General features: G+C 45.7%; 2 protein-coding genes across 2 annotated transcripts in view; one reads left to right on the top strand and one right to left on the bottom strand.

The window, feature by feature from the left end:
• Positions 1 to 5,640: 5,640 nt before the first annotated feature.
• The window catches only part of RSPH14 (radial spoke head 14 homolog), a 69,494-nt gene continuing 48,922 nt past the window's right edge, over positions 5,641 to 26,212 (bottom strand). Inside the window, exons 4-6 of the mRNA XM_009911045.2 lie at positions 8,187 to 8,412; positions 6,808 to 6,941; positions 5,641 to 5,882 (exon numbers count right to left, since the gene is read on the bottom strand). Of these exons, the coding sequence (XP_009909347.2) occupies positions 5,641 to 5,882; positions 6,808 to 6,941; positions 8,187 to 8,412 (602 nt within the window). The remainder of the gene's footprint in view (positions 5,883 to 6,807; positions 6,942 to 8,186; positions 8,413 to 26,212) is intronic.
• Positions 20,751 to 26,212, top strand: part of GNAZ (G protein subunit alpha z) — a 46,847-nt gene continuing 41,385 nt past the window's right edge. Inside the window, exon 1 of the mRNA XM_054173039.1 lies at positions 20,751 to 21,282. The gene's annotated coding sequence lies outside the window, so the exon portion shown is untranslated. The remainder of the gene's footprint in view (positions 21,283 to 26,212) is intronic.

Raw genomic sequence — 26,212 nt, 5'->3', positions numbered from 1 at the left:
TGTATATAGAGAGATATTTGACACTACATCTGACTTTCCATTCTGTCTTTTTTTTTCTCCTTTTCCTCTCTTTTCTTTGTGCTCTGTTTGCCAGTATGGAACACCAGCTGTCTGAACTGATCACAGTTTGAAATCAGGGAAAACATCTTGGTGATCTTGATAAGAATTCTGCTTACAATGGATCCCCTGTTTAAGGTGAACTTCAGCAGCTCCCCCTCTTCATGTTTGAATGTGTATCTGCACTTGAATGTGAAGCTTTTTTATACAAGCCACCTCTATTATATATACACATGGCATACCTTCTATATGTGCACTGGATATATGATATATGTATTTAAAATATATCTGTATGTGTGTGTGTATATATATTTATTTCTTACTGCTCAACTCCTTTCTTGGTAGGACAGAACTAATCTCTGCCCACAGTTACTAGGTGCTCTTGGCTGTGAGGCTGGTGTAAATGTGTGGCCTCTTGCTGTGGACTGCACTACAAACCCTCCACCCACACGGCTGGAAGCCTGAAGCACCAGAAAGCTGGTCTGCCATTTATTTTTCTTTCAAGTCCATCTGTGGGCTCTGCACTGCTTTTTTTTTTTTCCTCCAAAGCTGTAAATCTTTCTTCTGGAGATTTCATTGAGGAATAGAATTCATGCTGTGTGACTATGAGTTGACAGTGCATGAGAATAGTCACAGCTGTGGGCTATCAGCTAAACCAGTCTGATTGTCTCCATGTGGTTAAGTTTGATACCAGCTGGAGATACAGGAAAGAGATAAAACACTTCAAAGCAAAAAGCGATAGATCTTCTCACCATCTGATTCAGCAGCCTGGGGAACCAAGAGCAAGGAGAAGACGCTGGTTGTGCCCAAGATGCACCACGATCCCTCTCCCCTGCTGCAGACGTACCCAGGGACGCTGCTCCTCGGAGCATCTCTGCGCCGCCTGCAGAAAGGCCCCGGACCTGCAGCGAGTGCCCTAAGCAGGAAGCCTTTTTAGTCTCTGTGTCTGCTGCACCACACTGCTGGGGCTCCTGCAGCCCTAATCGCTCTCACCTCATAATCTTCTGATTGTATCTCTGCTTCATTTGGATCTAATCCACAGTGCCGTGGATTCTAGCAGACCTGCTGCTGTCCAGCACAATCCTGGCAGTATGCTGAAAGGTTCAGCAGAAGCCAGATCAAATCAATACCATACAGCTACCAGAGCAACCCTTTCCCTTGCAGTTAATATAGTGATATTTTGAAGACCATGGAATTAATTATATTTAATGGACTATGACGACTTGTATGTATTAAAGTGTTTGTATATTTTGAAGTGTTTGGTGTCCACAAAATGATGGGATTCTTATATGATATGATGGAAGACAGTGAAGCTTAATTTGGGACTCTAGATTTTGGCTCTGGATAACAGTGATGGATGACAAACAAACAAGGAAGACTTTAGTGAGGATTGCCCAGAACCCTCTTTGCCATGCCAAAGTAAGGAGGAAGTGTGGAGCCATTGGGCTAAAGACAGAAAACACAAGAGAGCTCCTGGCAGGCTGAGCAGCCTTCAGATGACCTCCTGGTCAGTCAGGCCCTGTCATTCCATTTTCCTCCCCAGGATGGAGGAATTTTGAAAAAGTAGCTCTCAGTTTCCCAGGGATGTTCACTGGATGTCCCTAGCAACCAGTTCTTGCCCTGTCCTGAAAACTGGGTGTTGGAGAGGGCAGATTTCTGACACTTACCTGAAGCTTGCCTGCTGCTTAGAGGAGAGCTCTGCTTGTGCAGAATGCCAGAGAACAATTGCCTGATGATGTGGAGAACTGAGCGAAGTGCTGATGTTTGGATGAACAGTTAAATGCCACCTCAGGCTGGCAGCTTTGCATTCAAAGGCAAATTGATGGTTTAAAGGACCAAAGTGACCCTCCTTCAGTCCCTGTCACAGCTGTGCTGTGGAAGGCTCTCAGACAAAACCAAGAAGGTAGTTTCCTGTCCTGGGCATCCTCAGGCTTCAGCAGTGAGCACCTGCTGCTTCCCCACATGTGACTTTGGTTAGTGGAGAGACTCCAGACAGGTCCCAGGCCTGCTCTGTACAGTACAATGCAAGTGTAGCCCAGGTGATCCTCAGCCAGGTAAGACAGAGGGTTACAGCTACTTTGGGGGGTGGGGCATGAGTTAGGTGTGCAGAATTATTTTAAATGAACTGCACAAAATAAAATGTAAAATTGACCAAGTAGCACAGTAAGCCAGTTACAGACACTAAACAAACCAGAGCTGCCAGGCTAGAATTGCCACAACATTTTCAGGCCAAGTCCTGCAGGAGGTTACCCACGCTGCACTGAGGTTTGGACTGGCCTGTAGCACCCAGAATAAATGCAGGCAGGTAGCTCACAGATGTTCATTACTGATGGCCATGAGAACACTGTGTTTCAAACAGAATTTGGGTTTACTCCTAATCTGGAACTGAAAAAGCTCATGCACTGTAATGCTGGGGGGAGAAGTGCTGTGGCTTAACTTGGAACACATCTGCAGTAACCATGGTTTGGTTTTCACCAAAATGTCTGTGGTGAATGAGGGCACAGCACAAGGCTGAGCTCTTCCGGTGCAAGTGATCACTGTGCTCAGAGCACCACCAGCAGCTGCCATGGTGAAGTAGCTCAGCTCCTGCTCAGGTCACTTTCTTAACTGGCAAAATTAGGAATGACAGAAAAAAATAGCTGACACAATAATGGGGAACAAAGCAATGATAAATACCTGGGTCAGCAGGGGTGATTGGCACTTGGGAGAACAGTTGCAGACCTTGGCTGTTGATCTTGTAGGACACTTGGCCTCATTGATCCGAAGCATTGAGCTAGAGGAGAATTTAAAGCTGGTGTTCCTGGGGCCAGACACTGTCCAGGGAAGGGCTGCTCTGAGCAGGGCTGCTGGGTTTATTTAAATCTGTGTAGTGCTCTCATGTCCTAGCTGCAGGTCTCTGTCCTGCACCCGCAGGGTTATTACATGGTAGGAAGAGAGCAGTGATCAGAGAACGCATCCCTGCTATTGAACTTAAAACACAGTATCGGCGAAAGAACAACAGAGGGCAATGCATCACTGGGAGAGAGGAGAAATGCAAGACAGCCCCAGCTTCTGCTTGGCAATTGGTGGCATTTTGTCATGCAGTGTGTATGGCAGGCCTGTGCTAGGAGCTTGAAGGATGGAGTAAATTGCAGTTACTCCAGTATCTACGAGTTGTCAGCCAGTATCAGTACCTGAGCTTATCACCCTTGTTACTGACAAAACAGGCTGTGCATTTTTGTCCCTCCCAAAGAACTCTGCATCTTGCCATCTGCTAGGGGAAGCTGTGAGAAGGAATTTCCCTGGAGCTCTAGTGCCCACCCTCTCCTCACCAGGCAATGCTAAGGCTAGAGCAACTGTGCTGCACCAGCAGCTCCCCCACATATCTTAAAGTACCTGAGAGCAGAGCAAGCTGAGGTAAGTGTGAGCTCATCCTTCCTCACTGCACCATTTCTATTTACAGCATCAGAGCCTAGAACCTCCCTTGTGTTTGAAGTATCTGAAATGATGGCAGTGGAATTCATTCAAATTGCAAATTTTGTCATGCCAAAGGTAGGTTCTGGGCTTGAATTTTTCAGCCTCTGAGTTTTGTGTGTAGCCACAGAAGAGACATTCTGCCCATCTGGTTTAATGTCATTAGCTGAATCTGGTTTTCCCAGGCAATTTTGTCCTTAGACAATTCTCTTGCTTCTGTGCATTTTTAATATGACTTTGACTATTTTTTTTAAATGGAAAATACAGTGGTGGAAAGCAAAAATACTCCCTGCTTTGGAACACAGATTTAAAAGCTGCCATTTTCCAGGGCAGGGCAGAATGGTGTCCAGCTCCTGGATATCTGAAAGCAAATGGGGACAGGGAAATGAGTCTGTAGTTGTAAGAACAAAGAGCCTGAAGAACAAAGAAACTGATAGAAAAGATATAAAATATAAACCTATGTGAACTGAGCTCTGCCTGGGAGGGACACAAGGCATACATGAGAAGGTTTTGCTTCCCATGAAGGCAGCTGTCTTGTATCCTCCTGATGTCACTGAGAGGTGTTAGGCAGCTGCTTTGCAAACTTGGTCTGTGTGGAGTGCAACCAAATTAATTCCAGTATTGACCCAGGCCCACATTAATTATATCTTGGCCCCAATCATTGTTGGCTTCAAGCTAAAAAGACAAATCATTTTTCATTGATGTTAGAAGTCTGGCTAGGCACTGATGTCACCGTGGTGTAGGGCACTGTGGAGCATGCAGCACTAAACACAAACCCTTGCTGTAAACACTTCTGAAGCAAGGAGCTGAATGAGAGCAGTGCCAGACCCTGAGGTGTTGATTTGTTTCTTTATCATGTGTGCAAAGCAGTCCAAGAAGGTCTTCAGCATTTTCATGACCAAGTTTGAGGCATCTTTATCATGGAGTATAGACTGAAAGCTCAGTCATCAGCTGTGTTTCTTTGATCCAGTAATTGCTTTGCTGACACCTAGAGTGCTAATTAATTGCCCAGCCTCACAAATTAGGGACCACTGTCTCTCATTCCAAAGTGAGAGGACAGCTACAGAGGGCCATGGCACTCCCTGCAAGCGTTACACAGAGGCACTTTTGTTCCATACTAGAAACAATTTCAGACAGGGGTCAGAGCCTTCTCGTGTTGGAGGCAGTGAGGTCTGTCCCCAGCACGGCTTTACTAAGGCTACCCTCGTGTATTCTTTCTGATTTATTTTGCTTTTATGCTAAGCATGGACAACTTCTCGTGGCAGCCCTGACCCTCTTGCGATCCTCAGCAGCTTAAAAACACAGGAGCAATCTTGAAGCTGAGGCTGCTGACACTTACAGCATGAGTGGGGCTGAGAAGGGCTGCAAAGTGTAGCAAGAGCTGCTCCTGGATCTCCTCTCCTAAGTCATTAGCTGGGGGCATGGGAGTATCACTTGGGTAAATCTCATCACAAGGACAGAGTTGGGCTGAGGTGCTTAGCTCTGGGCAATGGAGTCCACCTCCACCAGATTGACCACTGGCAGGTCTGGTCAGCAGGGTCATTTGCTAGAAGGGCACTGATAAGTATCTGGTCCTGGTTTGGTGTGGGGAAGCCTCAGCATTCCCTTGGGGCAGTTTCTGTGACATTGCCTTTGATTTTTCTCTGGGGATGCTCCACATTGTTCTGATCCCATGGGCAACAAATATTTGCAGCAAAACTCATGTAAATTCCTATCATTAGCTCACTATTGGCATAGATAAGGCTGATGGAGAGCTTGATTATGACCTTTTTTGTAATATAATTAGTTATTAATTAATCTTTGATAGGCTGAGGGGTGGTTTTTTGGTGTGGTTTTTTTTTTTTTTCTTTTTAATAAAAAAGACCCCTAAGAAGGGAAGAAAAAGGACCAGAGGGAGATCTTGGTAAGTCTCGAAGTCACTCCTAGTGCAGAATTCTAGACTTCATAACTTTGATTTTTTTCTCCATTTTTCTGCTTGTGACCTGCAATAGAGATGGGGAACTGCTGAGCAGTGACTTTGTAGGTGGAACTGATCCAGAGCAACCAACGAAGAGAGGTTTGCTTTGGAAGGTCTCCTTTTACAGCCAGACAACAACAGAGGGCAACAGCTCTCCACGGAACAGCCCACCTTCAGCAAGGCTTCCACCGGATGACGCTGATGGCAGTAGTGGCAGCTCTCCTCACCGCCTCGCAGGGGTCACTCAGGCACTGCTCAAGCATGGCCGTGTGATCCAGGAGCGTGGTGCGGCCCTGCGGGAGCTCGGCTAGCATGGTGAGCGCTTTGAGCGCGCTCAGCCGTGCTCTGCTGCTCTGCTCAGTCGCCAGCCTCAGCAAAGGTGCAATGGCTCCAGCCCCCAGCGCCGAGAATCTCCCTGTAGGGGAATAACCTGCCTTGAAATGTGCTCTTGAGCGCTGGCAACGTGCTCTTGAACTGCTGCTGTCTGCTGCCTGCCCAGCTATGGCTCTGAGCACGCCAGAGAGTGCAGTGCAAAGAGCCTGGACAAGCTTTTGCTTGGAAGCCAAGGCTGGCTGCCAGATGGGCATTGGTAAGAAAAGCTCTTTCCTAGGTAACCTTCTCTGCCTTACACGTGATTATTTCCAACAAATTACCCAAGAACATTTGAGGACAAGCTGTTTGGGGAGGGGGGTGTTGGATGCCTTAAGAGCAGCTTCCATTTCAGTTATAAAGACACTTCAAACGCTGAGATCCACTCCTGTGTTGCCTTCAGAAGCCAGAGGGATGGTTGCAGAGGAGGACTGGAAGACAACTGCTGTTATTAAGAGTCTTTGATGTCTAATTACTCATTCATCAGACTGAAAATTTAGCAGTTAGTATTTTCAGTGCTATGTAAGTTACTTGGGAGAGCTACAGCCCTTATTAACATTCATTTCTCTCCCAGCTGTGAGAGAGAAATTGCCTCTAACCACAGAAAGCATATGCAGGAAGCAGTGGTCCTCTGCTGAGCAGCTGCAGGTATGGGATCTCTGGTGCTCTGCACTTGCACAGAACGTGTTTCCCCTCTGGAGCAGCACTCTGGAGGGAAATGATGCAAGTGGGGGAAATGAACAATTTCTTGACCTCTTTTAGGTGAATGAAATGTGAAACAGACTGTCCCCCTGGACACTAGGAGGGAGCAGCAACAGTTGCTCAAGATAAAGAGAATGTCCTAATCTTAGAGTTTCTCAAAGAGCTTTAACTCTATCAGAGGACCTGGGGGAGGGGGTGGGGGGGGCAAAGTTTTGTTGCTAAGTTGCCTTGGAATTGGATTTCCAGAAGGTATCCCCTCTGCCTCTCACCCTGGGGTTTGACAGTAGCAAACATCAGTGCTCCTGCTGCACTTGCTTGGACTTCAGGATCTGTGTCTTCCAACAGGCTCACCAGTGCAGCAACAACTTCTTCACAGATGAGGCTTTTCCCCTCTGGATGAGTCCTGCAGAGAGATGTGTGAGTTGCTGTCCTGAGCCACGTCTGCTAACCATGCAGCTACCCACAGCTTCTCCCCAGGTCTGCACCCCTGCAGCCCTCCTTTGTCCCATGGCAGCAGTGCTGGCACAATCCTCCTCTCTGTTCTCTTTGCAGTCACAATGTCCTGACTATTAGACAGAGGGCAAGCACCACTGCCCCCAGAGAAAAGCAAGGGGGTGCCTGTGCCTGCTGGCTGCCTGTTAGATCTGCTTGCTGAGGCAGTACTGATGGCATCACATTAACCTCGGCGTGGGGCTTGACACTCACGGTAGGTGACCGTTTGCCTTGGTTTGTTTTACTTTCTCTGCCACACTGGATGGAGAGTGATGGGCAGCAGCATGTGCCAGGATGTAGGATGAGGTGTCCTAATGGCCACTTAGTTAGAAACCTGCCTGTGGAACCCTCTACAGATTCTAAAATGTACTAAAGTATGAGTCTGCAATTCTTTTCCCAGGTCACTTTTCCCTCTTTCTTCCCAGCCTCTCGAGTGCAGGGCATATGTAGGGACCTAGGACAGAGCTAAGTCCACGCTCTTGTTGCATTTCACCTTTCTTTTTGTGCCTCATCTTATCTACACTCTTATCCTGTAAGACCTCACCTTGTTACAGGGCATTAGGAAGTGTTTTGTGCTAGCTGGTTTGTAAACTACATGATCTGCAGACATCTGCTGAGCACTGTTATATTTTGTGACTGCAGACAGTGACTGAAGTTGTTCCTTTCAGCCAGTGTTCAATACTCGAACATAAAGATCGCTTTTTCTGGTCCATCACTGGCTTATGTAGCAGCCTGTGCCAGAAACAGCCTATTTCTGTCCTCAATCACAGTGAAAGTTTCCCAGGATCTCTAATTTTTGGCAAGAGAGCAGTTGTCCAGAAAAATAAGGGAGCTTCCCCCTCCCTCCATCCATAGTGGTCAAAACCTTGTTTTCACATGACTTTTTCTCAGCAGTGCTGTACCAGGAGAAAATCCTGATTTCACTGCCAGTGCTGAAGACAAACAGAAGGAGAAAGAAGGGCATTTCCTGAGTAGCATCTGCTGTCCTGAGTGATTCATAGCAGTTAAGGTTTTTAGACGTCCTCTACCTCTGTGTGCATTAAGGCTGGTGCTGCTTTTCATGTGAAATGCACAGTAGAGTACAGCTGTGAACCACTGCCACTGATGTACTGATAGTGTTTGCTTGGGCTTAAGAATTATAGACAGATATCTTTACCCAGCTGCTAAGAGGACCTGAGCTGCTTTGCTTCTGATGGCCACTGATGGGTGTGTGAGCTTTTCCTTCAGGATGGTAACAGCACCACTTGCTAGAGCTTCAGAAGCCTCCAAATGAAGACAGCTGGAGAGTGTGTCAAGGATTAGCTCCTGGATTTCATCCAGCTCAGTCTTCAGTTTGAGGAGCAGTGAGGGAATCAAAGCAGCATGCAGTATGTCAGCAGCCCCTACAGGAGACAAAGGAGGGACAGGGCTGAGGTGTGAGTGCATGTTGTATTCCTACCTGCACTTTGCATTTCTGGATAGGATCAAAATACTCAGAGATGTGGGACTGAGAGATGGAAACTACAACACTCTGTTCATAAGTGTTCCTCAAGAAGCTTGCCCAACAGTCTTGGGAAGACACCAGCCCAGGTCATAACTAAGAAGGCAATTGCTCCAATGCTCCCCATTTCCCTCAGTGATATTTCGCCTAAAGTTATTCTTGCTAAGGAAGTGCAGGGAATAGAGATCTATAAAAGTCACCTTTTACACAGCCTTTCTAACTGTTTTCAACATGAACAGGTGCTAAGAGATGCTGAGAGGTGAGCCCTTAGAGCTCATACTTTGATTCTCCCCTATAGTTTCAGGGGGTGGGGAATCAAGGTTGTGGAACCTGCAAGCTTCCTCACACATTGCCTTGTCATTCTGTCCTGTTGAGCTTTCCGGCAGTCAGTATTCTTACTGCTCCTAAAGAAAATTGCATCAAAGGCAGAAAGAGCATCAGTTAGGGCAACTGATGCAAGTGATGTCTTTGCTATGAGCAAGTGTCTGCTTTGTACCATTTCTTACACTTTCCTATGTCATCACTGCAGTAGCAGTGCCTTGGGAAAGCAGGAAGCAGAACGTACTGTCCACCAGCAGCTCTGTGGAAACACAATTCTCCAGCTGTCTTGTTGCTAAGACTGATTCTTTGGTTGCTAAGAGAAATGTGGCTCCTTTCAAAGTGATTCATATCTGGTTGGATAAGGAAGTTTTGTGGATAGCAGTCATCAAGGTATTTCAGATGAATCTCCAGAGTCAGGGACAAAAGGACAAAGAGGAAAGGTTTTAATGGCTCCAGGAGTGCAGGGCAGAAATCCCTCAACTTGGCAGTCAAGTGAAGAGCATGGTTCTGTTCTAGACCTTATTCTGCTGCATATATTACTGAGGTTTTGCTGGCATTGGGTAACTTCTTATCTTCCTAACTTGTTAGGATCCCCTCCTGTAACGCAAATGCAAACACTTAGAGGTGATGTTACAACTCTTACCACCTGTGCTACATTTGGAGGCCAGTTGCTGTGAGAATTCAGAGAAGTAATAAGGCAAACCAGAGACAGAGAATTAATTCTTGCAGTCTAACAAGATTTTAAAACCAAGGAAAGGGAAAGCAGGAGGGGATGTCACAAAGGAGACCTGCCCTACTGGCAAAAGGCTCTGGGAGAGTCCCTGAGAGGGAGACAGCTGGCAGAGCTGACCCTGGGATCAGACTCCTTTGCTAGGGACTACAGGTATCTGGATTGTGGATGAGAGCTCTACCCGGAGAGTTATGGGTGGGCTGGGCAACACTAAGGATAAGGCTGGGAATGCTCCTTGCATTATGGAGTTCCAGGAAGGAGGGAGTCCACTAACAAACTGCTCTCATGCAAGTAGCTTAGAGCTTTCTCAGCTGACTATAGATCTTATCCAGCACTGGTTTAGCCACACTTCCCAGTGGTCTTTTGAAACAGCCTATGAAAGCCAACACTGATTGCTCCCAAACGTTTGAAGAGAAGAGCCTACATGTCTGTGTGTGTGGAAATGGGACGCCCAGACTGCTCACAGAGTCACCCTGTACATGTCTGAGTTCTGGGATGCTGTGGAAATCAGGAGAAACACAGACTTTGGGAGGTACAGTTCCAAAGGCAGGTTAATGGATTGGATGTCATAGACTTGCAAGTTGCCATTCCTTGGAGCAAGCACCTACCTATTGCAGAGCTGCTCTGATAGAAACCGCATCTGGACCATGTGACCTTAAAGTCACTCCACTCTTTCTAGCTAAGATAACACACTAAATGCAAATGTGAATAGAATCATAACTTAAGAGGAGCAATGACCTGAGGTCTAAACTCCCAGCTCCTCCAGAGCCTTTGTGTAGCTTTAGTTCACACTGGCACCTGTCTTTCTTGGGATAGTGTCTCACCATCAGCATTTCATCACCTCCTTTCACAAGCCAAGGCTTGCTCCTGCACAGAGCAGTTAGCCTTCTGGCTTGAGAAGAAGAGGAGACTGTTCTTGAAGTTCACTTTCCAAGCCTTCTGTACCAACTGTTGCTGTAGCATTCTGGCCTGCTGAAAGAATTCTAGCTTTCTTGTGCTGGGACACATTTTCTTTCCCAGACAGGTTCCCATTGCTGTTCTTTGCACTTGCTTTCAAATACTAAATAACCATCCTTCAACTCATCATCTTCATTTCCAATTTTAGTTTCCAGCAATTGCCTCTTTCTCAGAAACTCTTTGCTAACTTACTTCAATTCTCTTGATCATTCTGTTATCGTATTGCCAGTAAGTTCCACCAGCATTCAGGTTTCTCTTCTTCTCTCTTTCACTTTGCTAATGTATTTAATGTATTCAGCTGCCAGAATGCTCAGTGCAATGAAGAGGATGCTGGGAAGGCCATCAACAAAACCAGGAAGAGACCACCTAAAACTGAGGCTGAAATTTCTAGGTGGACATTCCTTGTGGTTTTCCCAAGGGAACCAAAGGGTGGCAAGTCTAGGGAGGGAAAAGGAAACAGAGAGGAGACTAAATTAATGGAAAGTTGTTTGGGGGTTACTTGTAAATTAGAGCAGTCTGAGATCCTTGTACCTTGCAGAGCAAGCAATGGGAGGGGAAGGCAGAAGCTGGTATTTGGAGCAGTTCTGTACTGCAAAAAGTGGTGGCATCCTAGGGCTCTGGATCTCATTAAAATGCTGCCCTTTCTTGGGCAGAGGAAAGTAGTAGGGAAAAATGTTTTTCAAATGTGAATAGTTGCATTTGCAGCTCCATAGTTAACAGCATTATTGATCTGTTTTTCTGAGAATTTGTAATCTTCCCTTGGGCTGCTTTTCATCCCAGCGCTCATCTCAGTGCTCCTCATAACCTTCTGGCCACTCTCAGCCTCCCTTTCCTGACTCTTTGTGTTCAAACACCCCAAAGAGGAGTTGCCATTTATTCTGTGCTCTCAGGATGGCTGCAGGGCCTGTAAACAAATTAAATTTAGTGAAAGACAAAGGAGTCATTTACAGTAGGCAGCAGTGGTGTTTTGGTTTGGATTTCAATTACATAAATCAATTTAATCTCATTACAAATCCTTTTTCTTACAAATGTCAGGTTTCAGCTCAGAGCCATTTCAGTGTTTGTTTTAGTAAGGGTCTCGAGCATGGCCATCAGGAGAGGCAGCAGCATGATGGAGTGAATTAGGGGTAAACACAGATTCTGTAGGGTATGAATGTTTTGTTAACACCTCAGATGTCTCTGCCATGGTCACACAGCTCTTTGAAATGCTCAGTAATACCATTTCTGCTTGGGAAGGGGCACACAAGGCAAAGCAAAGCAGAGCCAGACAAGATCAGAGGGAAAAATGCTGCCTGGCATTGAGGTGTGCACTGCAGCTGTGTGAAATCCAGGGTGGGAGCTCACTAAGTGTGAGGACCCAAGTGATCCTGACCAAATTTTGAGACCTAGCAGCTCTCCTTCTAGCACTGCAATAGCTGAGCACAGTTCTAGAGGTAGCAAAATGTGTGCTGGTTACATCAGGGAGTGCTCATATACTTGGTGCTTGTATGGTGCTTCCTTCCCCAGTGACAAGATGACCACATAAGACTCCTCCCTGGGAAACGTTTCTTAGCTTCTTGTTCACTACTGTTCAGATTGAAAACAAAGATTATTCTTTAGACTGCCTGAGAAGCTTTCTGAGTCACCAGTCACAGGAGCGTAGTTGGAGAGCCCTGTACTAGCTAATCTGATGGTAAGATTCAGCGCTTTGAGTCTCAGCGCTTCCATCAGCAGGGCTGTGGCAGGGAGCAGATTCAAGGCAGCACTGCTATGAAGCTGGAATGGCATTTCCTTCTGGGAAATTCAAAGCAGGAGGTAGAGCACATGAAATCAAACAGAATCCACCTGCCCATCAGCTTCAGCAAGTCTTCTAACTGCAAAGGAAAGCTCTGCTGACACCTTTGAAAGTCAGAATGTTTTCCTCCTCTTTTCAACAGTTCTCGAAGTCTTTCAGTGACAGTTTAGCAGCAATAAACAGCCATGTCCCAGGGGATGCCTATGGCTAGAGAAAAAAGTATCTCTTCTCTTACAGGACTGAGGGCTGGGAAGTGCCTGTTGAAATGACACAAACAGCTACTAGGAAATGAAGACAGCTGAGGCAAACCCTACAGAGACTGGCTTTGGACTGGGCATAATGAACAATGCTATCTGAAACCAGGACCATCCTAAATGTACCTTGTGTGGTGCATGTGCACACACAGCATGCAGCCAACTCATCCTGCACACATATTGGTCACACAAATTAGGAAACTCCTTGGCTTTTCTTTCTATGACAAAGTACATTTCCTGTTTTCAGGGAAAGCTTGTTAAATATTGTCAAAATCCAAGACTGAAAACAACCCAGAGGTTTGGTGGGAGTTTTTTTGCCTCTTGTACTTTTTGATGTCAACCTCAAAGTTATCCATTTCCTTTGCAGGGCAGACTTTGCTAAAATGGAAGAAGGTAGCAAAGCAAGCTGACATCCACACTACCTGCACCCATGTCCTCGGGCAAGTTGCTTGAGAGCAAATTACAGCCTTGAGATAACTACTCCCAAAAAGCTGAGCCTCACCCACTGATTTGCTGCCTCACTTCAGATTTTCCTAGTCAAAATGTGTCCATTATTTTCTGCTAGTCAGGAATGGAGACAGGCAGCTAAGAGAGGAGACTAAGCCTTAACCATGAGAGACTGCCGACAGTGTGCTTCCACAAGTGCCTGTTGTGATCTACAGCATTGACAACAAGCACTGAATTCAGTGAGTGTGGCACCAAGAGGGTGCTCAGGAGGGAACCTGGACTGGCACATCTGCGAACACTAACTTGGGGTTTACACTTGGAAGCAAGCATATGGAAAGTGTTACCAATTGCTATAGCAAGTTTCAGGCACAGAAATTGACACTGATCTAGAATTACTGTGTCACATACTGAAGAGTTTTATCCTGACAAATTAATGCAAACTTATTTGAATTTGTGAATCATTGCACAGACTGGAAGACAGCAAATAGTGGTAGCAAACAACAGGAGGAGGTTAAAGGGAACATGAATTATTGTACCAACACTTCTCTTGTTTCCATTCTCTTCATTGTTAGCGTGGCAGATTTTTTTTTCTTCTGCTTTAAAAACCGATCAGCTAGAACTTTCAAAGAAGAATAACCTGGAGAAAGCATAGTGTTGACAAACCCACTCCTGCATTTGCTGATCCAGTGTGCTGGCAAAGCTGCAGTAAGTCACTTTTACCCTACAGCTTCCACTGCTTACGCTGGTGCCAAAGCGAGCACAACTGAATGGTTAGAGCTGATAAAACCTCTAGGAGAAGAAGGATGCAGTGCTAGAGGTGGGGGAAATTCTTTTCAGCTTCAGCTGGTCTGGCTTGGCAATTTTGGTTGAAAGGAGAGTAGAAGCAGCACATCTTGATCAGAGCCATGGGTCCAGATGGCTACACGCCATGAGTGGCGCTGTGTGGGAAGACAGTCGGCTTCCATGCTTTCTCCTGACCCTGCAGATGCTGCCTTTGCATGGCAAGCCATGTTCCCAAGGAAAACTGCTTCAACTACTCAATGAGAACAGCCCTCTGCTCTTACTGAGGTAAAGTAGTGTTTCCCAGTATGTTTTAGTCTGTATTTCATTTCCAGCAGTGAAAAATTCCTAAATCTTAATTGAATACAAGACTGCCAAGGTGTGGGCTGCTTTGAGGATGATTTGTTTTTTGAAGTGCCTTCCCAGTAAGTGTTACTTTTGGGTTGAGAGCCTTATTTCTGCAGTGAGCTGTAAATCACAGCTGCTGGCTGAAAGGAGTCTGTCACAAATAGGCAGCTCTTAGCAGTATTCCTATTTTCTGACTAGAACTGCATTGCTGAATGAGCTCTTGGTGACTGAACAAAGGTACTTTTGCAAAGTGACCTTTTTTATAATTTCTTTGGAAAACAAGTGGTGCACAACAACAGTGGTCTATCTGCACTTCAGCAAGGCCTTTGACACCGTTCCCCAAAGCAAACTCCTGGCCAAGCTGTCAGCCCCTGGCTTGGACAGCAGCACTCTGTGCTGGGTTAGGAACTGGCTGGAGGGCCGAGCCCAGAGAGTGGTGGTAAACTGTGCCACATCCAGCTGGCAGCCAGTCACTACTGGTGTCCCCCAGGGATCAGTGTTGGGCCCAATCCTGTTCAATATTGATGATCTGGATGAGGGGATTGGGTCCATCATCAGTAGATTTGCAGATGACACCAAGCTGGGGGCAGGAGTTGATCTGTTAGAGGATAGGAGAGCTCTGCAGAGGGACCTTGACAGGCTGGACAGATGGGCAGAGTCCAAGGGCATGAGATTGAACACATCTAAGTGCCGGGTTCTACACATTGGCCACAACAACCCCATGCAGTGCTGCAGGCTGGGGTCAGGGTGACTGGAGAGCAGCCAGGCAGAAAGGGACCTGGGGGTACTGGTTGACAGTAGGCTGAACATGAGCCAGCATTGTGCCCAGGTGCCCAAGAAGGCCAATGGCATCCTGGCCTGTATCAGGAATAGTGTGGCCAGCAGGAGCAGGGAGGTCATTCTGCCCCTGTACTCAGCACTAGTTAGGCCACACCTTGAGTCTTGTGTCCAGTTCTGGGCCCCTCAGTTTAGCAAAGATGTTGAGTTGCTGGAACTTGTTCAGAGAAGGGCAACAAAGCTGTGGAGGGGTCTGGAGCACAAGCCCTGTGAGGAGAGGCTGAGGGAGCTGGGGTTGCTTAGCCTGGAGAAGAGGAGGCTCAGAGGAGACCTTATTGCTCTCCACAACTACCTGAAGGGAGGTTGTACCCAGGTGGGGGATTGGTCTCTTCTCCCAGTCAACCAGCAACAGAATGAGAGGACAGAGTCTCAAGCTGCGCCAGGGGAGGTTTAGGCTGAATGTTAGGAAGAAGTTCTTCACAGAAAGAGTGATTGGCCATTGGAATGGGCTGCCCAGGGAGGTAGTGGAGTCACCATCGCTGGATGGGACACTTAGTGCCATGATTTAGTTGATTAGATGGTGTTGGGTGATAGTTGGACGTGGTGATCTCGAAGGTCTTTTCCAACCTGGTCTATTCTATTCTATTCTATTCTATTCTATTCTATTCTATTCTATTCTCACAGTGGAATCAGCATCTTGCTTAACCTGGACTAAAATCCTAGGCCTAGCTTCTGTAAACATGCCAGATTAAGCACAGCGCTTCAACAGTCCTACTGTTGTGCTTTTCTTTAAGAACATTATAGAGAGAGGGTATCCAAAACACTGTTAAACAGAAACAGAGGATCGTGCTTGTGGCAATAAGAGAGAGCAGAAGGTATTTAATCAGCTGAGAGAAATGATTGCCATTTTAATATGCTTTTAAGAAGAACCTTGTTCTAAGTGTGCCTGAAAATGCCATGAAGGGAAAGATTTGCTGCAGTGTGAGCTCCTTTGCTGGCTGAAGGCAATGTAACGTGCTTGGCCTGTCTCACTGATTCCATCACCCAGTTAGACAGACAGACTCAGAAGGCTGGTAGCTTCCCAGGGTCACTTTGGTGTCTGAGGTATCACTTGGGACTGTCAGATATGGATTAAGACCTACAGAGTATTTGGGCATTTCTAGGGGGCCTCTGAAGGCCAGATGGGATACACCTGAAAGCTGAAAATGGTCTTAGGGGCTGAGTGGTTTCCTCAGCTACTTCTGTTTGCTGTTGGCATTGATCTTGTGTGCGTCATTGGCAGTGCAAACACTTTGAAGGAGAGAAATGGAAAATCCCAAACCCCAGCAGTTTCATACCAAGTTTACAGTTTACTTTTATGGTTTAATTTATTTTATGCCATTTTCTATTACTTTGTCACTAATGCAGTCAGAGACCAAAGAGCCTTTACTACAGTTTTTCACCCAGCCACCTTCACAGGAGAGGCAGGGATCAGTTCTAAGTGGTTGAAGCTAAAGCTACTGGGCTGCTGGATGGATGCGTGTAATGCCTTTATTGTTGGTGTAGATACAGAATTAGCTGCAGGCCTGACAGGGAATTGGGGTACAATTATCTAAGCTAATGTCCCCAGCTCTTCTTCTACAGCTTCCCAGCATTACCTTCAAACAACATTTTCAGCCTGTTTGTTTTTAACTACCAATTTTGTTCCTGTTCACCAGTCATGCCAAGGTAATAACAGGGACAAATAACAGTGCCTGCTGAAATTGCAGCTATATCTCACATTTCCTACATGAAGTAGGATCATCAGGTATAAAGGATACAAGGAAATGTGAAATCCAATTATAACTTTTTTTAAAGCACCTATTAAAATGATGTGTAATTCTTGTAAGCCTTCAATTTGATACTTCTCAGCTGGTAAGAACACCAGTGAAAGGCCAAACCCACTTGAAGTCAGTGCATTTCTCCTTTTTGCTTGTTTGTAATTGCAAAAAATAAACAAACCTTCAATTCCTACCTGTATCCTCCAGTGGGAGAGACCTACTTTCAATTCACTGCCTCCATGAATAATTTATGATTCTTACAAAGTGGAAAACCTTCAAACAGGAAGACTGCAGGAGAGATGAGGGCATCCCAAGAGTAACCAATAGCCTGTTGCTCAGCCCATATGCTGGGAAATCTGTAGCTGGTACATTTTTGTATAAAAGCTTTGCTTTCAAAAAATTCCTGACCTCGTTTAACTGCATCTCCTTGGGTGTAATTCCCCAAGATCTTTATACTTTGATCTCAAGTGGTTTTGTCAGTTGTTCACGCTTCACATATCCTTTGGTGTATACTTTACTAAATGATCCCCAATTTTTTGTTTTGCCCTTAACAGTGAAGAATGGTTGGTTGGGGTTTGAGTTTGGTTTTTGTTGTTGTTTTGTTGTGTTTTAAACATGATGATGCAGCCTTTCAGGATGGCCCTTTACAAAGAACTACATTGCTTTATCTTATTTCATGATACCTCTGTCTGCAGCTGCCTTCCCGTGGAGAATCTGGAGGAGCTGGAGTCCATGTGTCCATCAGGAAGCCTTGGCTTAGTGGGGCCTGCTGTGTAACGTTACCTGCCCAGGCAGAGCAGCACATTGCCCAGGGCTGCAGGCAAGCTTCCAAGCAGCTGTCCACCAGCTGCTGGGTTTAATGCTTGTTTGTCTACACTTGGCTTCAATCGCAACTTCTGACTCAGCAGCTGAACACGTAACTGTGAGCTGCAAGTACAGCAGGTACATAACAAAACCCTGGAGGAACTATGTGAGGCACTTCAGGTTTGTGGGTTTTTTTGGTGTTTTTGTTTGTTTGTTCTTCTCAAAACTTCTGTCTGTTGAAAAACTGGAGGAGTTCTTTTCTTTAGCTATAACTGATTATCTGGGTTCACATTCTCAAATGTCTCCCCTGATTTGACCTCACAGGAAGAGTAAACAGCTGATATTAAGTGAAACCCTCAGTTAGCTGAAGCATGTGAGAAGAAAATCACAGAAGAATTTTCATCGAAGCCAAATGAGGTCAGGCTGATACCACCTGCTACAAGGTGCATTCATGATTTTTCCCCCCCCACCATCTCACAGTCACTGGTACAAAGCAACAATATGCCAGATAGTTATAAATATCAGATCCCAGTCATCTGTACTTGATGCTATTTTAAACTCTTCCATGTGAGAAAAATGGTTAAAAATAAAAATACAGCCTTTTTATTCTTCTCTAAATGTTCTGTTCAGCTCTTCATGCTCAAAGAGAATCACAGACCCATCTATAAATATCTAACCCAGATCTACAATTGCTTGTTAAAAAGAGGGTGTTTGGTAGAAAATTGAATGAAATACAAAATGTCTTTTATTATATTTTTATTACAGACCAGATGTGGCCTCTCAATTTACCCTCTATCATTTGGAGATGTACATTCACCAAGAACATTGCATGTGTGCATATAAATATTTTGATGTTATCATGGTATAATAAAGGGTAATTGATTAGAAAAATCCCTATGGGATTTTCTGCTTAAGAGCACATTTCTGGTTTATCACTGTTTTCTTCCATCTAAACATGTATGAAAGCCTCTATTTTGATTGATCCCAAACAGAAAGCAACAGCAAACAGTCAAGGATTTGGCTTTTGGTCAATGAACAGCACTGGCAAGTTGAGTGAAACTCGTGTGGTTAAGGGTCCTGGTGAGCTGCACATCAGCTTACCCCTAGACAGTCAGATGCTGCTCCCTTCAGATTAAAACCTGCTCTGACATGGGAAAATCTGGCAACCTGCCTGAGATGGAAGAGAGAGCGGGAATTCAGTCAGATCACCACGGGGCTCTCAAACTACTGTTTACTATTTTCAGGCAAAAAAAAGGTAATGCAAGCTCCTTGCTTTCAGTATATGTTTGTATGCTTTCGACCTATCCAAAGAACAATGATCAGAGAACTAAGCTAAGAGAGCTGAGCTAAAGAACTGTGTTTTTTATGCCATCTGACTGGCATTTAATCACCTGGCTATGCTATTTTGAGATGCATTTCTGTTTAAATTCCTGTGGGAGCTTAGCTGCGATTGCCAAGTGCAGTTGATGCATGTTGAAAGGTCCTAATTGGGAGTTTCTGGATGTGGGACAAAGTGAGACTGAAGAAAAGTTAGACATAGCTGCTGATTGATTTTCTAGATTAGCTGGGGTTTAACTCTGCTATTAATCAACAGCAAGCTCCCATACTGTGGTGCTGAAACAACACCACCTAAACTTCACAGAGAAAGCCCTATTCCATTACTCATGCACTGCATGCTCCTAATTCCTTCGCTGACAGAGTTTGCTCTACAGTTGGGTGCCTCTCTCCAAGCTGCAAGAGAGCAAGCATTTTGTTATGGCAGCTGAAAATACCTATAAGAGGGCCTGTGAATGATGATCTTCCTGCCCAGGATGATGGTAGCTGCTGCAGTTATTCCTGGTATGTGTGTGGAAGACACTTTTTCTCACAGCTGAAGTACAAGACTGAAGGCAGAGGTAATGTGGCAGTTTCTATAGTAACTGCTTGTTCTTCATGGAACAGCAGATGAAACCTGCACACCTGCTTATTGTTCTTGTATCCTATTAGCCAGACTACTCAGTTACCACAGATACAGCTTTTTATTCTATTCCCTTGCCAACAAAACTATATCAGGGATTTATGCAATTGGAAGTGAAAAACAGAGCACTAGCAGCATTTTCAAATCCACCTCTGTGTGGTCATATAAATGCACCAACAGACACAGGGCACACACCGTGAGAGCTGAAATGTCCAGATAAACCTGCAGAGATTCTATAGTTTTTTTAATTAAAGCAGGACCAATTTATGATTTGAGTATTATCATTTTGCTGGGAGAACAATGCAAGCTACGTATGTGACATTTCTTTTGTGAGGGTGAGGAGTTTACCAGAACAACTTTGCCAATCTGGAGGCAGTGGCAAACTCCTCCAGTGTGAGCATGACCTAGGATTCATTACTTACATGAAAGTTTCCCTCACGTGGTGTACAGGTTCATGGCTCTTGCTTCTCTGTGAGAAAAGGAATGTTGCTATATTATGTTTTACACTAAATACTTCATTATTGTAATTCACTGATGCTGCAGCTCTGATGATACAAGTACTGGAAATGGAAAGGAATCGGATGCTTTCTGCAGTATATTGTTAGCCTTGTTGTGAGGGGAAAAAAAAAAAAAAGAAAAAAAGAAGCCTGCATTCCCTCTGTCTGAAAATCTCTATTGCTATCTCCTGAAGAAGTGTATCAGTAGCAGATCGTGTTTACAGAATTAGCAGTGTAGGGAGAAATCACAGTTGATTGATCAAGGCAACTGGTATTGTGGTATGGCCAAAAGGGAAAAGGTACTAGAAAAAAATTTAAATAGAATTAATGAGCTACAGAGAAAATTATACTCAGCCTTACTGCAACCCAGCTGTAGTAAATTACACAGGCAAAGAGAGGAAAAGAGGAAGGCAGAAGAGGAAAAGCAGAGGGTATGCAGGGTAGCAAGAGCACCTGGGTGATAGAAAAGGTGAGATACAAGGAGCAGAGACATTCCATGTAGGTAAATAAACTGGATTTTCTCCCTTTACCCTTGGTCGCATCATTCTATCGTGTATGTTAACTTGTTTCCTCTGCTTCCTCAGTCCCCTCGAATACGCAAGGTGAAGTTAATCTTGGAAATCGTGAGGCTGGCAGAGGCGTGAGCTGCGCTGCTGCAGAAGACTTGGCCCGGCTGGATGGAGCCCAGAAGACATCTGCATTTGTGGCGGCCCGAGGAATGGGCAGGACCACGTATGTGCACGCGTGTTATGTAATGCGGGAGCGCAGCGCAGCCACAAGGAGTGGGAGCGGTCCACGCAGCCTCCCGGCAGCACCGCGATCCCCGTGCGCCGCGGAGCCTCCGTGCAGCGGGGCGGGGCGCGGGGGCTGCAGGGCTCGGCCGCCCCACGGGCGGGAGCCGCCGCCGGCCCCGGAGCCACCCGCCGGCCGCGCCCCCGCCCGCGGTACCCCCCGCCGTTGGCTTGGAAACGGGCTGGCAGCCTCCGCCTCCTCCTCCAGAGCCAGCCCCGCGCTCCCCCTGCCCCGGCTTCCCGGCGAGATCGCTGAGCACCTCCCTGCCTCCCGCCGGGGGACACCGGACAAGTGTTGCCGTTGAAAAATCTTCCTTTTCTTACGTTCTGTTTTCTAGGGAGAAAATGCGGCAGGGCCGGGCGCGCCTGCTGCCGGGGCTGCGGGGCTAGCGCCTGCGGCCGCGGGGTGTCTGCTCGCTGCCAGTTGGAGATGCTGCTGTGAGGAAGGGCCGGAGCGGAGGGAGAAGCGTCAGTGGCTGCGGGCGTTTGTACGGATGGAGTGAGGAGGTGGAGGCTGCCTGCCTGGTGCCGAGGAGGTGAGTGAAAGATTCTGCATTTCTGTCTCTCTTAAACCAGTTTAGCCGCGAACATTTCCCTCTCCGTGTATTTTCAAAATAAAGAGACTTCTAAAGGAAGAAGAAAAGGATGTCAGGTGGAAACAATAAGCCGTGCTTTTGCGGGCTGAAAGCAAAGATGAATGGCACAGTGAGGTAGAAATATTTTGCTGTGTGCAAAGAAAAAATAGTAAGGGGAGGCAGGCTGCTGATACAGTGAAAATGACCTTCTGAAGGGGTACTGGCCTTCTGCACGCCGCTGCTTCAGCTTGATCCCCCTTTGCTCAAAATTAAGTCATCTCCCTTTCCTGTCTTGGCTTGTAACCCGTTAATACCCAGTACCTGTGCCTCACTAAGATCTGTTGCCTTGCGTTCTCCTAACGATTCAGAAAGATAATCCATTAGATTCCGCTGGTTGGGAGAAGAATCTCTACGGTCTGTAGCACCTCCTCCCAGGGAAATGCAGCCTGGCTGATGTGCCATCTGCACAGACTGCTAGCTGCTGAATTTCTGTAACGAATGCTGCCTGTCACAGCCACATCTGCTCGTTGTGAGGTTGTGGCTCTGCGGATGCTCCCTGGCCGTGTGTGCTCATGCATGTGAAGGAATGGGGAGCTTTGCTTCTGCTAATCCACACCTGTGGACGGCTCCCGTCTGCAGTTGTGAACCACAAGTTTTTTGGTGCCTCTGCATTTGCATTTGGGGTGACTGATTCACACACGAACCCTTTGAGCCCTCATGCTTGCTGGCAGAGCTGCACACAGCAAGATGTCAGGTTAGTTTCTGCTAAGAGTGCTGAGCTGCTCTAGGTTTGGATGCTTTGCTGTGCAGCTGTCTAACGCCCGTTCTTGCGGTATTGGTTCTGGAAGCTGCTGACCTATCCTGACAACATTTTCCTGGGCAAGATTTGAGGAAAAATTCACTGGCATTCCTCTCAGCGTTCCTTTGTAGCCATTTACTGATACTCTTCCACCCACAATTGATTTTTCTTTTGGTTCCCTGTTTCACATCATTGTGGGTCACACCCTTCGGGTGGCTGTCAGAATTGTAGCTACACAGCTTTGCGCTGCAGGTCCCACAGTACTGTCAGTATCTACTTGTGGATCTCGAAAGAGTGAAAACAAGTGTGCATTTTGTACTTCCTTAGGAGATGTTGTGTCTGCCTTTATGGATGCAGACAGCTGAAGTCTGAGTGGATGGCTTAGGTGGTGTTGCAGGCAGCAATAGTGGCTTTTCTGCAACAGGGCACTTCTTTGCTAGCTGAAGAGATGCAGCTCTGCAGAACAGAGATCATTCTGCGTTAAGTTCACCGTCTCCATCAAATCAGCTTGGAAGCTCATGCAAAAAAGCACAGATCTTCGCCCTTGGGTAGGGGACATTATTACAGGATAGGCCTATGTGGATAGAAGAATGAAGTTGCAGTCTTCAAGAAGCCAGTGCCGGGTGCAATCAAAAGAAAACCTTTCAGTTATAGGGCATATTTAGGAGAAAAATCTCCCAATACCTCCTATTAGCAGGGCACTGACCTGCATTTTCGAGGAAGACTCCTTCTGTGTGCATCTGCACGCTTATGAGGGCAGAAGAGCAGATTACTTCTGTGTAAAGTGGTGATTTCCTTCTGACAATGGACCTTACAGAGGATGCTGCACCTCCATGAGGATTATGTGCTTGTCACTTCATTGACCACCAGTGAACACTTGATATGACTCCTCTGGAGTCATTAACTTGAATTTGGTAACCCTCCAGTACAGCACAGTGTGGCAGCTACAGGCCTTGGCTTTGGATTTAACTGTGATAATCTAAAAATAACCGGCCAGGTAGCACTGAGGGACTGAAGTGGCAGTGTTCTGGCTGTGTCAGTTCAGATGGAATAAAGTATATTATGTTGTATGAAACTGAGACAGAACTAAGAAACATAAACTGCCTTTTCTGAGGAATCTACCTGCTGAGCGGTGGTGAAGGGGATAGGTAGAAAGGATGAGGACAACAGAAAATTTAGTAGACAATAAAAGCCTAAATCCTTAAATGGTGAAGTCAGCTCTTTCTCTCCAGCTTAAGCAGATAAGGATTTTGATGGCACATAGAGGGGAGGCAGTGTAAGGGAATGATGTCTGTTTTCTCTCTCCTCGCCCAATGGACTAAAGAGAGACTCTCAATTCCTTTGGACTAGATCACAGTAATTTTACTTATTTCAGAGGAGATTCTCAGATTCATGTAACTGAAAAAGAGAATTGAATCTGTTCTGTGTAAAGTCTTGGTGCTGCTTTCACAGGAGTCATTGGAAGTTTGTCACTGATTTCAGTGGGAGAGAGCCCAGGCTTACTAGAAGCATGCAGGGTGTCAGTGGCTGGGTTCTCCCATGCCCTCTAGGAACAACAATGTGGAGCAGTTTTATAGCCGATTTCAGTGAGGTCACAGTCTCAATGACAAATACAGCAACTCTTTGCTTGAAGCAGAAACTCTAGTTTGTAAATTAGCAATGATTTTGGTCACATTCTCTTGGCTGAGGAAATGGCAGCATTATTCCCACCAATGCTGGTAGGATTTGTGCTCCCCACCTGCAGCACCACTGGCTCGCTGCACGAGCAGTCAGCTGTTCTGTTGAACCTGAGAGAACTTCTAAACCAAAGCCCTGCAAAAGCAAAGGACTGACATACTTGGATACAATCACAGCATTTGCACTTGGTGAGGAAAATGGTACCTTTTGAATGAAAAAAAGGCAGCTAAGTTTTGTTCCTTCTGATCCCTAAAGTATCTAGGATAAATTCACATCCTTTTGTAGTTACAAAAGATTCTCTTCTCTTCTCTTTTACTTATCTGCTGTTAAATCTGGGGTTGATACATATCAGCAATTGAAGTTCTTGGAGCTTTACCCCAGCATAATCAAGGACAGGGTTTAACCCTTGCAATGAAAGCTTCCTCCCTCAGCTGTTGCTTTTCACTAACACATTGGTGAAGCAGCATGACAGGAACAGATGATTGATGTGGGCCATCATTTCTGTGCCACCTTCACTTTATTTTGTAGAGATTTGTTACTACTAAATACATTTAAAATCACAGCTAACAAACCACATGGCCACATTTCAGAAGGCAACAGCTTTCCATATGTTTATTTACTTCTGTAGCTCAGAGCATTATCCATGATTCAGCATATACTCAGCTCTCCCCAGAATCCCATTTTATTGTTAGCTATTGGACATCCAACGTATCGTTAGAGAGCACAGTTTTACCCAACAAATCCAATTTTTCTCTGCCCTGGTTTCTCTTTAAGCCCCTGATACCAGAGGGCTGTTTCTGCTCTGGATTGCTAAGTTACCACATCAAAAAACACGTGTGATACTATTGCCAGAGAATTCTGTGGAAATGATCAGTGATCATTTTGGGATGCAGGAAGGCATAAAGAGACAAATCTGAAAAACCTGGATTCAGATTCTAACAATTCATTGTGCCCTCATACATGAATGATCATGAGCAGCAAGTAAATAGAATAGAATTAACCAGGTTGCAAAATACCTTTGAGATCATGAAGTCCAACCTATCATCCAACACTATCTAATCAACTAAACCATGGCACCAAGTACCCCATCCAGTTTCTTCCTAAACACCTCCAGTGATGGTGACTCCACCACCTCCTTGGGCAGCACATTCCAATGGCCAATCTCTCTTTCTATGAAGAACTTCTTCCTAACATCCAGCCTAAACCTCCCCTGGTGCTGCTTGAGTCTGTGTCCTCCTGTTCTGTCACTGGTTGCCTGGGAGAAGAGACCAACCCCCACCTGGCCACAACTTTCTTTCAGGTAGTTGTAGATGGCAGTAAGGTCTCCTCTGAGCCTCCTCCTGTCTCAGGGAACTACAACATGTTAATTTGGTATTTTCCTACCAGATTTATTAAGCAGTAACTCCTGGAGCTGGCAGTAGGGAGCAATTATTGCCATCATTTTTGGGTACCTGTAACTTGGTGACCTACACATGGAGTAGTTGTTGAGGCTTCCCTTATAGTTGATGAAAAGATATTCCTACAATACAATTCATCAGACTGGTTTTAGAGCACTCCCTTAGGCTGAACAGCACTGACCTCTGAACCTGACTATTTCTCTCCACTGCCTCCAGGGGAAGCTGTGAGTGACTAGCTCAGAGGTAGCCACCTACATGCATATGCTGAAATCTGGACAGATGAATTCCACTCTTTCGGTCTGAATTGTGATGTTTAACTAATCTTCACTAGTTAATCATGGAGAGATTTTCCTGGTTCACTGTATATATTTGTTAGTAATAGTACAGTTGCTACTCCCTATCTACCAACCTTCTTTCCTTTGACCTGCTAGGCCAGTGGCTGGTTCGTTTCTCTCAGCACCTTACTGATGCTGTCACGTTGTGGAGGAAGGACCTCACTAAAGCAGTACAAGTAACTCAAACATCTGATCCAGCTTTTCCTAGCATTCCAGACTATGTTCTAGCAGATATTCCCAATGTTTCTGCTCTTGACTTTGTGTGCCTGCTTTCTGTTTGCAAATGCTACGAAGACAACAAGGACTTACCACCTTCATCCTCACAGAACACAAGGAGGCAAATGCAGTTAGACAACACATCAAGTGCTGCTGCACAAATACAGCTGACACAATTGTGTTGGGGAAGGGAAAACACAACTCAGAGCAGAGTGTCATGGCATGGTAACAAACCCACAGCTGTATAGTGAGCTCTGAGGGGCTTGCTGCTTAGATGGGGTGTGCACCTGGATTTTATTCTGTTGCCTTATAAAGGCAAATACATGCAGGATTCAACAGGATCCTTTTGTATCATCTAAGGAACCACCTTTCTGAAAATAACACAATTTGAGTAAAGCTGGGTTTTTTAAATACAGAGTTTCTTCTCTGGATATTTACCAGCCCAAGTCAGATAATTCAAATATTTG

This window comes from Dryobates pubescens, chromosome 25 (assembly GCF_014839835.1).
Source record: "Dryobates pubescens isolate bDryPub1 chromosome 25, bDryPub1.pri, whole genome shotgun sequence".
Classification (NCBI taxonomy): domain Eukaryota; kingdom Metazoa; phylum Chordata; class Aves; order Piciformes; family Picidae; genus Dryobates; species Dryobates pubescens.
The sequence above is the reverse complement of the archived record's forward strand: the minus strand, read 5'-3'. Positions and strand labels throughout refer to the sequence as shown.